This window comes from Eubalaena glacialis, chromosome 16 (assembly GCF_028564815.1).
Source record: "Eubalaena glacialis isolate mEubGla1 chromosome 16, mEubGla1.1.hap2.+ XY, whole genome shotgun sequence".
NCBI classification, from domain to species: Eukaryota; Metazoa; Chordata; class Mammalia; order Artiodactyla; family Balaenidae; genus Eubalaena; species Eubalaena glacialis.
Window position 1 is genome coordinate 12,210,614 of NC_083731.1, and position 15,470 is coordinate 12,226,083.

Sequence of the window (15,470 nt, forward strand, 5' to 3'; positions counted from 1 at the left end):
CCCCTTCCCCCAACTCCGGTCATCCAGGGGCATGTGGCACCCACAGGAGCCCACCACCGACACCGGACTGAAGCCACACGCCTTGGGGAAGGGGGATCGGGCAAGGAAGGGACATTTACAGAGCGACAGACGCGCCAGTTCCACGAGCATCCAAGCTGCATCACTGCCACCTTAAAACCACACCGGCACAGGGCTCGCTCCCATGGGCTTCAGCATTCAGCAAACCTTTCCTCAAAGGGCCAAGTACTGTTTTAGGCTTTTTGGGCCAAGGGGCAAAACCAAAGATAGTTGTAGTGACCACTCAAAAACGGAAAACCCTATTCTTCGTTGACGGGCTGTAACCAAGCAGGGGGCGGAAAGGATTTGGTCTGAGGCCGCAGTGTGCTGACCTGGCTCTGCCACACACACACACACACACACACACAGACACTGACACACACACACGGCACCAGTGCAGGCTGTCACACACACACACATACACACACGGCACCAGTGCAGGCTGTCACCCTGAAAAGCTGGGCTCGAGGAGCTGTGTCTGGGCCGCATTCTCGAATGGCCTGCATGCCTCCAGGATTAAGGAGGAAGGTTCATGCCTACCAAATTCCCACACCTCCACAGCCCTGACTACACATCGCAAAGGTGAGTATAAAGAGAAGCAAAGAGGATTTCTCCCGCACGGCCCCGCCCTTCCCCTGGCCTCACTGGACTAGCCTGGACAGAATAGATGTGATCAGGTATTTTTTGCCTCCAGATGGTCACTGCTCCCTCCTTGCTGGAAAGATCCCCGTTCCCTGGAAGAAATCTCCGGTTGGCAAGCTTTGCCAACAGATGCAGTGGAAATGTGATGGGAGGGAGGATGATGAGTGCAGTGAGCCCCTCGGGAAGAGAGAGCCCCACCCCCTGTGGGGCGGATGCAGGAGGGGAAGGCCAGGCCCAGTCGGGGAGCTCCGCGGCTGGGACACAGCCCCCTGCAGGTGAGGATATTTTGACAAGGAAGCATGGATCTCAGAACATTAGCTGTGGCAGGGAAACGCACCAAACGCAGTTCCGTGCAACTGGGAAGGTCAGTTCCAGAAAACAATCTCAGAGAACCCCTATGGACTATCCATCAAGAAATGTTTGGCTCATTTGAACCAACATACTGTTGGTTCAGAAAGCAAACAAACCGCTGTTCTTGGCTCACAATCTCCTATGTGACATTTTTGGGCCAGGCACACTTATACTTAGGAATTCAGAATCTGTCAGATTTTAGAAAGATAATCCAGTGCCTGCCCTCTATGGCACCCCAGGCAGCGGGGTCTGGGGCTGTAGCCCGGAATCAAACACAGCGATTCTGTAGTAAAACAGGACGCGCTCACAAAACCGATAAACAGCCTCCTGACCGCGCAGGTCAGGTTCTGCCGTCAATGGGGTATGAAGAGAACTGCGCGGTTTTAGAGCTTTCTGGGCTTCGCAGTTTCTGAAAGGTTGGGGATTACGGACCTGGACTGGAGGACGCCTAGAGAATGAGGTTTGGAGAGTTCTGGAAGGTTCACGGTCGCAATACGGGGAGAGCCCCCATCCCCAAAGCCAGCTCTTCGGGACGCTCCGAGAGCCGGCTTCTCGCAGGTTCTTCCATGAACTGCACCTACCTGCTGTGGCCCTGGCCGGCACCAGCCTTCCGACCATACCGCCTCCCCGCACCCGATTCCGGTGGCTGCTCCAGGGCGCAGCAAGAACGGCGCCTGGGCGGCCCATCCGGACCTCTCGGCGCGGACACACGAATAAAGGCACGCACAGTCCCTGCCCTGTGGCTAACTCCGCGAGAGGAGAGGGCACGGTCCAGAGAACAAAAGAAAACCATCACTGCACAGGCGGCCTGGGAACGGACAGACGCCAAGGCCGGTGCACCTGCCGGCCCACAGAGCGCGCATGCTCAGAAGGCCGGCGCCCGTGGCCGGACCCCACCCCCCGCCGCCAGCCCTACCTCCACGGCCACGCTGAAGTCCACCATGGAGACGCTGGTGTTGCGGTGCCAACACACGTGCACCATGGTGTTGCCGCGGTGCGGGGCCTGGCGCTCCAACGAGGTGCGCGAGGCGCTGAGGTCGTCCTCCGACTCCTGGTCGCCCGCCGCCTCCTCCGGGGACTCTGCGGGGGCAGCAAGAGGCGGCGCTTTCCTCTCTGCTCGCCAGGAGGGCCCCTGTCCCGCCCCCTCCCAGGGGCCGAATGGGATGGGAAGGCTGGGGGTCCCGGGCACCCACGGAGCAGGAAGTCACACTGGCAGCGAGGGCTTGGCCAGGGGCGTCTCACCAGTCCCTCCGCCAGGGAGCCCCTAACAGTCTTCTCCCCGCCCCTTGCCCCCCCCCAGAGGCTGACAAGCGGCAGTGCTGGCCCAGAAAAGATGCGATTTCTCCGCTCGCCCATTCTCTTTTAAGGGGTTTTGTTTGTTTGTTTGTTTGTTTTTTTAAACTTTTATAAAAAGTTCCTTGATTTTTAGCTTAAAACACAAACGCAGACTGTGGATATGGGGCGCATCGGTAAGGCAATTTTCAGTGCAACGCTTACTGCTGTCAGGAGGGCTGCTGGCCAGGAACTCGGGGGCGGGGCCGCTGCTTTTCTCGGCCAAGTCAATGGCCATCTGTATGTCCTCCACCCACTTTTCCATCTCGGACCGAGAACTGAAGGAGGAGAGATGGACGTCAGGTATTTCCAGGCCACAGTGGGGAGAAGGGGTAACGAGGTTAAAGGTCAGGCTTCCCGCGTTACCTGGCAGCCACGACGATGGACTGGCGCTGGCCCCGCAGGGTGAGGCAGTGGGGCACGCCCCACTCGTCCTCACTTTCCTCCATCTGTGGGGCGAGTGTTCATAAGTTACTGCCGAGCAGGGGGTGGGATACTCAGCGCACTTTCAAACGTTCACCGAACTGACTACAGCTCGGCGGACCAAGTCCAAAAAAGTCCCCATCGGGAGGGTGAAAGCAAGGTCAAAATGCATTATATTTTCTCGTCAGAGCCATAAACCTCCTTCTACCCGACCACTGAGGAGAGTGTGGGGATAAGCCACACTGGGGCACACTGGCGTCCTGTCTGCCTCTGCCCACCAAGGATCACAGAATGTGGACACCCGTCCACTGGACATCTCGGGAGAAAGGCTGCTTCCTGGTCTTCACTCCACGTGGACGGTGAGGATGGCCTCTCAGGGCCCCGGGGCCAGGCACCGGGCAGTGAAAGGCAAGTTCACACCACGTAGGCACGGCAGCTTGCCTCTGCACTTGATTCCGGAAGGAACATAGCCGCGCATCCCAGGTGCAGGACAGGGAGTGAGGTCCCGGGGCCCCTCTAGGGGAGCCCTAACAAGGCCCAGGTTTTTCACAGCGCCTGTGATGCTCTCACTTCCTTGTCAAGCCCCTCCCCCTGTCACTGGCTCCTGCACCCCGCAGGCAGCCCAGAGGCAGAGGTCCCCATCCCGTGCCCACGGCGCATACTCACGGTCATGCCGTAGAGCGGGAGCTGCCCGTGAACTTTAAACTGATTCGAGGCCGTCAGCCCCCTGCTCGTGTACAGCAAGACGTCGTTGAACTAGAACAACAAGGACAAGCGCGGCTGAGATGAACGGGCTCCGTTTGAAACCAACACGTACAGAAACTACGTTTTCAGAATCCGACAAGACAATTCGTGGATCTCAACAACTCCGGTCTGAGCAGCTCTGGCTGCTCCTCCTGCCTCCCAGGTATCCCCTCTGGGGTGGCCGAGGCCCAGCACCGTGACCCTTGCTGGTTCCATGGGCTCACAAGTCACCGATCACCTTGAACAAACAGCTCTCACCACTCACCAGGAAGAACATGCGCTGCTGGAGCCCCTTCCCGGAGAGCTTGCTGAGGCTGCCCAGGCGGATGAATTCCTGCAGAGAAAATACACCCGCGAGCTGGCTCGGAGCCTGCAAAGCCGCGGCAGCGCAGACTCAACGCGATGTGAGATGCTTCCGCCCATCGTGGTCCCTTTCACACTAAAAATCGTATCCGTCGTAGCTGCTACTTACTGAATGCCGTGCTGTGCCGCCTCTCAGCTCCTCTCCTTCTGAGCAACCTGCAAGGCAGGGGCTAGCTTTGGCTCCACTACCAGAGAAGCAGCTAGCGGTCGGAGATCCAGTGGCCTGTGCGGTGGGCTGGTTCACACCGGGACCTATAACTCTACACTTAACCCCCAGGCCCTCAGGGCTTCTGGCTGTGAGGAGGGGACAAGGCCCCTGGATGGATACAAAGTGGCAGCCGGGGACCAGGAAGACAGATATGCCATAGGAGAGAACTGTGAATAGAGGAATCTTCTCCACGACTTGAAATCTGGTTCTCAAAAACTAGTAACTGTGTTCTAGGATGAAAGAGCCAGAAAGGAACTCTCCCTCCCGACTATAAACTTCTGAGGGCACAGACCATTCAGGGGCACTTCAGAAACCCTCCACAAAACTATCATTTAAAAAATTGTGGTAAAATACACATAAAACTTACCCTGCATGACCTTTAGTGCATTCACCACTACCATCTAGGTCCAGAACTTTCCACCACCCAAAAGGAAACCTCATCACCATTAAGCAGTCAGTCCCCATTTCTCACTCCCCGTTTCCGCCTCCCCTAGCACCTGGCAACCGCCAATCTGTTTTCTGTCTCTATGGATTTGCCTATTTCATATAAGTCAAACATGTAATATGTAGCTTTTTGTGTCTGGCCTATTTCACTTAGCATAATGTTTTCAAGGTTCATCCATGCTGTGGCACGTGTCAGAAATTCGTTCCTCTCTGTGGCTGAATATTCCACTGCACGGATAGGGCACACCTTGTTTACCCACTTAGGCTGTTGATGGGTATTTGAGTTGTTTCCCCTTCTGGCTACTCTGAACAGTGCTGCTCCAGACATGCATGTTCAAGTTTTAGTTTGAACGCCTATTTTCAATTCTTCTGGGTATAGAGCCAGGAGTGGAATTGCTGGGTCATGAGGAAATTCTATGGTTAACTTATTAAGGAACCGCCAAACCGTGTTTCCACAGAGCTGCTTTTAAAACACAGCTGCAAGTTCTTTGACATTCCTCCCACAGAGGCTGGTCTCTGTCCCCTTCCCTTGGATGTGGGTGGACTGCTGACCAATTTGACAAATAGAGTATGGAAGTGATGCTGTGTGACCTCTGAGACCAGGTCATAAAACTACACATAGCCTCTGCTTTGTCCCTGGGAACACTTGCTCTGGGAACCCTAAACTGCACATAAGCAGTGAGACCACCCTGAACCCACGGTGGAGAGGCCCCTCGTGGGCTCTCAGGTGCACGGTCCCAGCTGAGCCCAGCCGTCTGCCAAGTGTAAGCCTTGGCCCCTCCAGGTCAGCCCACCTGGGACCTCTGTCAATGCCCTACAGAAAGAAGAATCACCTGGCTGAGTCCTGCCCCATTCCCAACTCACAAAACCGTGACATATACTAAAAGGTTGTCTTCAGTCACTAAGTATTGGGGCTGTTTGTTACCTAGTTTTCCTGTGACCTCAGTAGCTAACGAGCCAAGAACAGGGACTCAACCAGTTCATTTGCATTCTATAGACTCTGCACAGCCTGACTCTTGCTTTGGTCCTTTATGAAATGTCAATCAAAAGACAACATCTGCTGGCGATTTAACTGACATATTTTGGAGATCAACAAAGTGACACATAACAAATACTTGCTGGTCCATGGGATGGATGCTATCAGACAGCAACGGTACCGTATGAAGATAAACGGTGTTTGGGGACTGCTTTCATCACTGAAGGGGATCAGAGAATGAGGAGTGGTGACCCTACTGTGCCGTCACTCCTGTTCCCGGCTCGCATGTCCAATGTTGTTATATGTGCGTTTTCTTAATGAATCTGAGGGATGTGGGAAGGGGAAGATGGAGCTTCTGCAGAAGGGCTATGAGCTCAGATCACTGTCTCAGGGCTGGAGATGGAAAATGCCTCCTGCCCAGAATGGTTTTTAAATTTTTTTTAAAAACCATGAAATAGGAGAAAAAGAAAAGGCTCCTAATATCCTTAAGCTCAAGCTGCTATCCTACTGGAATGAAATTCACAATATCCAGCCTCTGAGTTTTATCCAAATGAACCCCCACTATCCTCCTGGAAGAACTCTCAGGGACAGAAAACACACCCTGGGGGCCTGGCTCAGGCTGGAGCGTGCTGGGCCCTTTGGCCTCCTGCCTTCCAGGACGTGACCTCATCTCGGCCTGACCCTAGCGGGAGGGCAGCAGGATTACGCCCGAAAGCTGGGTGAGGAATTAGACCGCAGGGAGCTCGAACGTTAGCCGCTCCACCTTTACATCTCAATTTTTCAAATTCCAGCGGTAGATAAATCTGTCAGAGCCTTCTTTCCACTCATCAGGTTATTCGATAATTTAAAATTAAAAAAAAAAAAACGAAACAAAAAACCAGGGTACTTCCCTGGCGGTCCAGTGGTTAACACTTTTCCTTCCAAGGCAGGGGGTGTGGGTTCGATCCCTGGTCGGGGAGCTAAGATCCCACATGCCTCATGGCCAAAAAAACCAAAAACATAAAACAGAAGTAATATTGTAACAAATTCAATAAAGACTTAAAAAAAAAAAGAAAGATAATCAATTAGCCTCCGTGTGGGGAACAGCCCGTCTTAGAACTCGCCCCTCTGAGGGTCTTAGATCCCTCCTTCCCATTTCAGTCAGGGTTGACTTTGAAACAGTGAGTGGCCGTGAAGCAGGCAGATGAACGTAAGAATATGCAGATAAGGTGGGTCTGCAGTGTGTAACCAGCACCCAAATTCTGACTTCAGCTTCATCAATAATAATGACCTTCTTTTATTTAGCACGTGGTGTGAGCCTGACATGTGCTGGGTGCTTATATTAGCTGCATATGTGAGCCTGTAAATTCATCCCCATTTTTCAGATAAGGAAACTGAGGAGCAAAATGAGTAAGGAACTTGCCCAGATCACCTGGTCAGTTGGTGGGTGAGACAGCCCGTATCTGATCTCATGAAAAGCTTCTGGTGCCTTCTACAATGCTGTGCTGTGTACTCGATGACATTATAATAAGCATAAACTTAGTCTCTTCAAATAAGTGTAGGTGGGGGAAGAGGAAGATAATTCGTATTTATTGTGTTAGTTTTGCACATTAAATCTCATTTGATCCGTATCACCTACGACGGAGAAGGTATGATCCCCGTGTTACAGAAGGGAAGGAGCATTCCAGTAAGTGAGCCATCCCAATTCTGGTGGAGCCAGAAATTGAACCCAGGCCACCTACTCCAATCCACTGCTCTTTTCATAGCACCGTGGAAACTATTCCTCAAAATAAGTTCCTTACAAATGCTCTGTTTGCCATGTAGCATGATATACTAAATATTTTATAACATCCAAAGTTAAGAGAAAATTAGTTCCACAAGGCCTTAAAGGCTTCTGCATGGATGGGTAAACGTGATGGTCATGTACTGAGTCCCAGCAGAATTTTCTCACCAGCAGAGCTGAAGTAAATCCCAGCTTTAATTTCCACCCAGCATTTACCACATAACTCTTCTGACATTTTATAGCTGGTATTCTGGTCAGCTTTGTAATTAGGATTCCCAACAGAAAGACCCAAATACCCAAAAGATGAGGGATGTTCCCTTATCTTTTCTGAGTTACACAGATTTGTAGTTTCCAGGGAGGCTACCTGTCCAATAAAACTAGAAGCCCCTGACACACGGGATACTTGTCTGAAGATTAAGGCAGATCAAAGAGGCTAAAATTCCCTTCTGAACCTGGATGAGGTTCAAGATAGGGGACTAGTGGAAAAAATTCCTACAGAGAGATTTGACGAGGCACAGCAACTGACTAGTATTTTTAATTCCTGGTCAATGACTGCTTCCTAGGAAGAGAACTGGAAAAAGGCAGGCTACCCTGTATTTTTTAAATGCCCACTGGCCTGGAGACAGTGTGTTTGGATAGCGAGGCCCTATTTTATTGTGAATGACCTACATGTCATGCACATGGGGAAGTAAAGGCTAATAGTGTAAGTGAATTTGCATCTCTCCCAGAATCATGTTCTGGCTAAAATGTTATTTTAATTCCAAATTAAAATTACATTATGCAAATTGCATCTTTTTTTGGGGGGGGGGCCACACCACATGGCATGTGGGATCTTAGTTCTCCAACCAGGGATCGAACCTGTGCCCCCTGCAGTGGAAGTGCATCTTAACCCCTGGACCACCAGGGAAGTCCCTGTAAATTGCATCTTTAAAAAAATACTTTTCTTACATGGGAATTTATTGCCTGCTTTCATGCACTAGCTTTTCCTCTGCTTTCTATCGCCATTTTACCCAATCCTTAAAAAATTTTTTTTTCTTTATCTTCCATTTTTATTTACCTAAATTTAAAAAAATAAAATAAGGAATCTCAAATCTGCTCAGAATATGGTGGGGAAAAAGTAAATAAGCGGATCAACCAGTAAGGAGAAAAAGCAGCATATGCGGTGGAAGGATTGATTGATTTATCTCCTTCTAACACAAAATTTTTGAATTGACACCGTAATGTTCAAGGCATTTTCCCAATTGTCTCCCAGGGGGGAAGGAAGCCACTTCAGAAGGAGGATATTTTAACTTGGGAGTGTCCATATTCAAAAGGTTCAAATGTAAGTCATTTAAATGTTGTCTTTCTGGCTTTACCTCCAAAGCATACAGAGAGCACAGCTGCTTACCCTTCCTGGAATCACAAGATTGTCAACGCCAATCAAATCTTTCTTGAGTTCATGCAGCTTCTGGAAATTCTCCATCTTGATCATCGTACCGTGAAGCTGGGCCACCATTTCCGTGATCTCTGCCAAAGCAGCTAAGGAAGGAAACGGACACAAAAGCTGCAGTATTAATGGCAGACGTGGGTCATTGTTTTCCCCAGTATTTTTAAGATCCGTTCTCCAGGGTAATATCCTCCTGTAGCTGAACTATAACGAAGCCATCCTTCTAGGGAAAACACTGCTAATTCTCAATAATAAAAATTGAGTGATTTACCTTTATGTATTGATTGGTTTTGCTTTAGTTTCCCCAAAGCCATCTTGAAAATATCAATGCCCCCTTCAGAGCTTGGTGGTGTACAGCTGTCCTGCAGTTAGAATTACTTGTTGGCATAAAGGGGCAGCAGCAAGGGAATAAGAGTGCCTGGAATTCTGTCCCAGGGGCAGAGATTTCCCTCCCTTCCCTGTTACCTGGACAGAACAGAGCAGAGAGAGCACAGAAAAGCCATAGAAAAATCTAGGGCAAAGGAGGGATCTTTCTGGCAAAGGGTCTAACTGGTAGTGCAACACTTTTGGGTAACGAACATTCCAACACACCCCGGTTCTTCCTTCTGCAGACATTTATAGAGTTTATAAAATGGTTGTAAAGAACAGCTGCAAACTAAATTTTCCAATGTGGGCACATCTCCCCTATACTGACGGGCATCCAATATGGAAAAGGAGCTGGTGCCCTGTTAGCACGGGTTTGGGTGGCAGGCACATCCATAGTAGCTGAGCATTTTTGTCTGTTTGTCAAGGGAGAGCAAGAAACATTTGTCCACTGAACTTCGATCTTCAGGACAGTAAACACCGCCTCCCCCCTCCCCCCAGCACCTCAACTGTGGCAGGAAGCATTCCTTTTTTTTTTTTGCTGTCTCCCTGGGGATGCAAACGAAATGCTTCCTGGCTTCTTATCACAGAATGCTTCTTGTCTCAGCCATAGTGACAAACCCAGAGCTTGCTCTGTCTTTAGACATGACCAGCCGATTTAGTACAACAAACAATTCCCGGGCACTGAATGTTTAGTGCAGTGGGCGTGCAGAAACTCTAAGAGGAAAAAGGATGGCAGCCTGGCTCTAGGTGCTCCTGGGGCAAGCATTCTAGAATAGCTCTTGGCTCTCTGCATCCCTCACGTTCAGGAAATCTATGTTCAGATATTCCTTGATTTGCCCAGTCTTTCTACAATGATGCCACCTTACATTTTCAGCTAGGGAACAGACATTTTTGCCATTTAATTGTGAAGAATAGACTTTTCTCAGTGGAGACTGTTTAGCAAAATAGTAAAATGCAAAACTAGGCAAGTTGGCCTGAGAATAGCACGTGCAAAACTAGAGACGTCCCTCTCCCTCGCCCTCACCCTCCCGGGTAAGAGATCTACACAGGTCTGGGTCCTGGGAGCTGGGAAGGGCCCTAGGTCATCTCATCCAGGCACAGCCAACCGGGACTGCCAATACGGCAGGACAAGGCAGATGGGGGGGAGGAGGGCCACCCAGCCTTGAGGGTGAGGCACAGATTAAGCCTTAAAAGAGGACTGTGCCAGGGAAAGGACCAGGAGGTGGTGGCGAGGAGTCCCAGCAGAGGGAACAGAATATACTAAGGCACAAGGCAGGGGGCAGCATGGTCTGTTTCAAAGACTGCCATGTAAAGCAAGCCAAAACCGCGCCTTGAGCCAGTTCTGTTGCCCTTCCGTGAATTGCCCATGTCTTAATTACTCTGACAAATCTTTTCTTTGGTTGTCTTTCTAAAAACTAAGATTAAGTTTATAATACTTTAGGCAAGAGACACTGGTCTTGACGTACTAACGGGTGTGCGAATTCATGTTATCTGTCAAGAGCCACCCGCGGAGGGTGCATTCTGTGTATGGACTGGCTGCAGAGTGCAGGGGACCCAGCAACAGGCCTCAGGGCCTGGCCCCCCAGGGGCTGCAAGTCCAAGCCCGGGAGCGCGGACAGTAACAGACCACATACAACGCGAGGCAGAGGACGCAGGTTCAAAAAGACGACGTGTGGCCCAGTGGGAAAAGCGTGGTCTGGAATGCCAGCTCTGCTCTTTTGCCAGCTGAGTGACACTCACAAGTCCTTTACCCCCTCTGAGCCTCAGTATTCTTACCTATAAAATGGGATAACAATAGTTCTCTCATGGGGTTGTTAAAGGATTAAAGGTGTTAGCGTAAGAAAGAGACCTGGCAGAGTACCTGGCTCAGGTGCTGAGCGAGGGACAGTAATATCATCATGAGCCAGTAGGGGGGGTAGGATGGTCAAGAACATGGGTTCTGGGCTTAGGCTACATGTCCTTTACTTTCCAGCTGTGTGACTCTGGGCAGGTTCCTTAACTTCTCTGGTCTCAGCAGCCCCCATATGTAAAATGAGCTCACCACTGTCTCATAGGCTTCTCGTGAAGACTGAGAGTTAACACAGGTGAAATGCTTACAAACGCCCCGCAGCAATGAGGAATAGTATTTATTACCAGCTGTTTTCTGTGGCCCATCCAAGGGGGGGTGATATGAGTTTCCACCATGGAGGTAGAGGAAAGCTTCCTGTAAGGGGCTGACTCTAAGTGGAGCTTCTCCAGGGTTCTTTGCACTAAACCAGGCAGGATGGAAGGAGAAAATGCATGCAAGAGGGGAGGGAAAAGAGAAGCCATGGTGATCATTACCGCCTTCTTTACGTGATAGACCAAAAGGGGACAGAAAATATTTGACCAGGCCCTAAAAAGCGCATCTGCCCCTCTTGGGACACAGTACCCCCGAGACAGCCCGCCCCCCAAGCTCTCACCTCGGCAGTCCCTGAAGTCGGCGTGGCTGGGCGGGTGGTGCTTGCACAGCCGCTCTAGGACCTGCTTGTAGTGCATGAGCCGGTGCAGCGGGCGCAGGAGGAAGGTGTTGAGCGACAGGTAGCACACCTTCTGCAGCTCGAAGTCTCGGCACAAGCTCTCCAGCCGCCGGGAGCCCCGGATGCCAGTCTCCAGCGCCTCCAGAGCCTCGCTGTGCTTCCACAGATGCGCCGCCAGATGCTGGCAGGCGAGACACAGGAGGGGGTGGGGCAGGGAGCCGGGGAGACAAAAGAGGGAGGGGGAGGGGGAGGGGGAGGGGGAGAGGGAGGGGAGAGGAGGGGGGGAGAGGAGAGGGGGGAGAGGAGAGGGGGGAGAGGAGAGGGGGGAGAGGAGAGGGGGGAGAGGAGAGGGGGGAGGAGGGGCGGAGTCTTGCTCAGCCACATGGTCCACCCATTTTGACACTCAAAAGAGATCACCTTCGCTTTCATTACTTCATTCCATTTATCTAATTTCATGTTTTTAATACTTCACTATTTAATTTCTCAGGATGGAATAAAAAGCTCTATTAAAGCATTGCACAGTTCAAAATATGCAGGGATTATAAAATATTTGAGATGTATATATAACATTAGAGGTATACATGTCCTTTCAAAACAAGACTGGCAAAACTGAGGGGAAATAAAAGAATGGGAGCTCCTTCAGGGGGCTTGGGGTTTTCTCCTAAACATCAAAAAACGACAAATAGGCCAGGGCCACTGAATAAACGTCATATAGTTAAAACTACGTATTTCTGTTTAACTCTTCCCCCCCCATTTGCTCATGTAATAATTGAGCATATCCTGCTCTGCTGGATTCCGGGGAGCGGAGGGGAATGAGACTCAGTCCTTCTCTACTGGGGTCTGACCGAGATCCCTTGCTTGAGCAAACTTTTGTCAGGCTCCTGAAGCTTCTCCCAGGCCAGTCTGTGCCCTTCCTTGTACAATCCCGTTTTGGGGAGAACCCTGCGAAGTCAGTTCAACCAGGACCCTCCACCCTGGATACCTGGTCACCCTTGACATGGGGGTCTGCATCCCCCGCCGTCCCCAGGTGATGTCTGAGCACCCCACTGGTCTTCAGCAAAGAATCCTGTTAAGTCAGTTCAGCCAGAGTCCCCCCTCACGACCATGATGTTTCGTCACAGAAATTTTCCATCCTCTGAGCCCCGCCCTGCTCCTTGGCTGTAGATGCCCACTTGCCCCCGGTGCACTTGGAGCTGAGCCCAATCCCTCTCCACCACTGTGAAATCCCACTGCAGTGTCCCCATACCTACGGCAACGGTCCTGAATAAAGTCTGCTCTACCGTCTTTAACAAGTGCTGTCGAATATCGCTTTCCTTGAACAGGTGGTGGTGGAGACAGACGCGGGGCAAGAAGTTTGATGGCGCATTCAGGAGGAATTAACTCCTCACGCAGCTGTCGTCCTCACGTCTTATCCCATCAGTATTTCCCAGAGGTGGGCTCTCCGTGTGCTGCTAACTCCCACATCTGGATTCCCCATCCCGGCACCTCCACTTCCACGCTCCGCAAAGAGCGGGAAACGCAGTGAGTCCAGACACCAACCCAATACCCCCTGCTGCAACTGAGGCTGCCCCGTGATCCTCTAACCCCAGGATGGGTGCCGCCACCAACCGCCTGCTCAGGACAGAAAACCTGGGTAAGATTTCAGATCCCCTCATTTTTTGAATCCTTCACCAAGTCCCTCCAATTCTACCTCCTAAAAACAGCAAGCCTATTCCTGGCTTCACCCCATGGTCACTGCCCTTGTTTTGGCCACTGCAATGGTGTCTCCATCGGGGTCTCTGTCTCCACTCCTGACGTCTGACTTTCGAGTGCCACCAAAAGGAACTTACACCAATGCAAACAGGCACATCGTCTCTTGCTTGGAATGCGACAAGAAGGTCCACCCTCTCAGGACAAACTCCAGAGTCGTCGTTAGGGCACATGGGGCCCTTAGCATGTAACCCCTTCTGCCTCTCCATCGTGGCCTCTTGCTACTCACCCTGGACACCCACTGAACAACCTGCCCTTGAATGTGCCGGGCCCTGGCACCCAGAACCTCGGCACAGGGCGCTCTGCTCCTAAGACCCCCCCCAGCCCCACCCTGTCCTTCAGGGTCAGCTCCGGGGCCTTCCCTGCTCTCCAGGCCGAGTTCGCGACTCCTCTTTCCTCCTGGAATTATTGTCCATCTTAGCCCCTATCACGTGGTCTCCCTGCTGACTTTATTTTGTGACCTTAAAAAAATATATATAGATTCATAGGAAGCTGCAAAGACAAGTACGGGGGGTCCTATGTACCCTCCAGCCGGCTTCCCCTAACGCTCACATCTTGCCTAACGACAGCACAATATCCCCACCAGGACGTTGACACTGGGACAATCCAGAGTTTATTTGGATTCTGCCAGTTACACATGCCCTCACTTGTGCGTGTGTGCATGCATGTGCACATGTATGTGGCATGGGTGTGCGTGCGTGTAGCTCTATGCAGTGTTTTCACACGTGCAGTCCCTTATTTGAGAGAGCGCGTCTGTCCTGTCACTACATCCTTGGGGCCTGATACACACCATAGGTGCTCCACAGATGTCTCCTGCCTGCATGCATTAATGAGCAAACGACCAATGCATGCACCCCGCTCAGAAAGGGGTCCTGCAAGGCCCTGAGTGCCTGGAGAGGTGGATTCAACGTCACTGGAGCACAGAGTAGAATGTGAAGGACGGGAGGTGGAAGGTGGAAGGTGAAAGATCATCCAGGGAAGGCTTCCTCGGTCAGGTTTAGAGCTTGGCCTGTATTCTCTAAACCACAGAGAGACCAGGCGGGTTTGGAGCCTAGTTGGTCTATGATACAAATGGTGGTTGGGGAGGACGGGTGGATGAGAGGCAGCCGGTGAGTCAGCTGGGAAAGAGAGAACTGAGAGGCGGAGGGAGGGAAGCGGGAGGAGTTGAAGGAGGAGAGGGGGCAGGTGGTAGAGGCTCAGGAAGACAGGGCCTGGGAGGGAAGGTCACAGCCTGACCGGCAGGGGAAGGGTCCAGGTAAAAGGTGAGGGCCTCCTTTGCCTGCGTGGATTGTGAAATGCCTTTGGGCATCTGGGCAGATGTTTCCAGTTGAAAGTTCACAGCCCGGGCTAGAGATCACCATCTGGATAGCCTCTGACTTTTAGGCAGGGATTGGAGCCCCTGGCCGGCTCCCTCGGTCCCGTGCGGAGGGTCTGGGGACAGCTGCAGGGTGATGTCAGCATCCCTGCTGAGCCCCTGAACATGTGCAGTTAAATGCACGGGTGGGGGGATGAGCGGGAAAGACACTGCAAGTTGAAGATCGCCCGAAGCATTTTGGACAAATGTGCCAACCTGGGCTTCTACATCTCCAGAACCTTCTGCTCTTCCCCTCCACACTTTATAAAAATTCTTTAAAACCGACGATAACAACCACAATAAAAAAACCACCCAATTTCTCCAAAAGGCTGCCAGAGGCTCTCTGAGCCTCTCCATCTATTTTTATTCTGCCTGCACAGAGTTCCATGCTATAAATGCTGGTGGCATCGGCACAATAATTAAAACGCCAGCACAGCCGAGGGTGAGCCAACTAAATGCAAAAATGCCAACTCACTAGACTGAGGGGGAAAGAATTGCTCTGGGCGGAAATCAGGTCTATTTTTAGGAGGTCTTAGGTGCTAGGTGACCAGAGAGGAGGATGCATGTCTACCGTAGGGCACCCTTCCGCCAGAGGGACACAAGGGGAGCTGGTAAACAGGAGAACTCTGGGGCTGTCCCAAGGGGGCGGGGACCGAGCTGGCAGGTCTCTGCCACTGTCCCGAGGTCCATGGAGGAGCCCAAGCCTCAGATGGGAGTCCCCCATCCCAGGCAGGCAGAAGGAAGGGAGCACCGTGAGAAAAGGTAAAAACCAAAC

General features: G+C 51.6%; 1 protein-coding gene across 6 annotated transcripts in view; it reads right to left on the minus strand.

The window, feature by feature from the left end:
* FARP1 (FERM, ARH/RhoGEF and pleckstrin domain protein 1) overlaps positions 1–15,470 on the minus strand; it is a 291,156-nt gene that overhangs the window by 6,611 nt on the left and 269,075 nt on the right. For 4 of the 6 annotated variants that reach the window (XM_061171145.1, XM_061171142.1, XM_061171143.1 and 1 more), the window contains exons 18-24: positions 11,536–11,773; positions 8,690–8,820; positions 3,815–3,883; positions 3,472–3,561; positions 2,749–2,831; positions 2,548–2,660; positions 1,967–2,130 (exon numbers count right to left, since the gene is read on the minus strand). In XM_061171145.1, the coding sequence (XP_061027128.1) occupies positions 1,967–2,130; positions 2,548–2,660; positions 2,749–2,831; positions 3,472–3,561; positions 3,815–3,883; positions 8,690–8,820; positions 11,536–11,773 (888 nt within the window). The remainder of the gene's footprint in view (positions 1–1,966; positions 2,131–2,547; positions 2,661–2,748; positions 2,832–3,471; positions 3,562–3,814; positions 3,884–8,689; positions 8,821–11,535; positions 11,774–15,470) is intronic. The other 2 variants (XM_061171146.1, XM_061171147.1) reach the window with 2 other exon arrangements.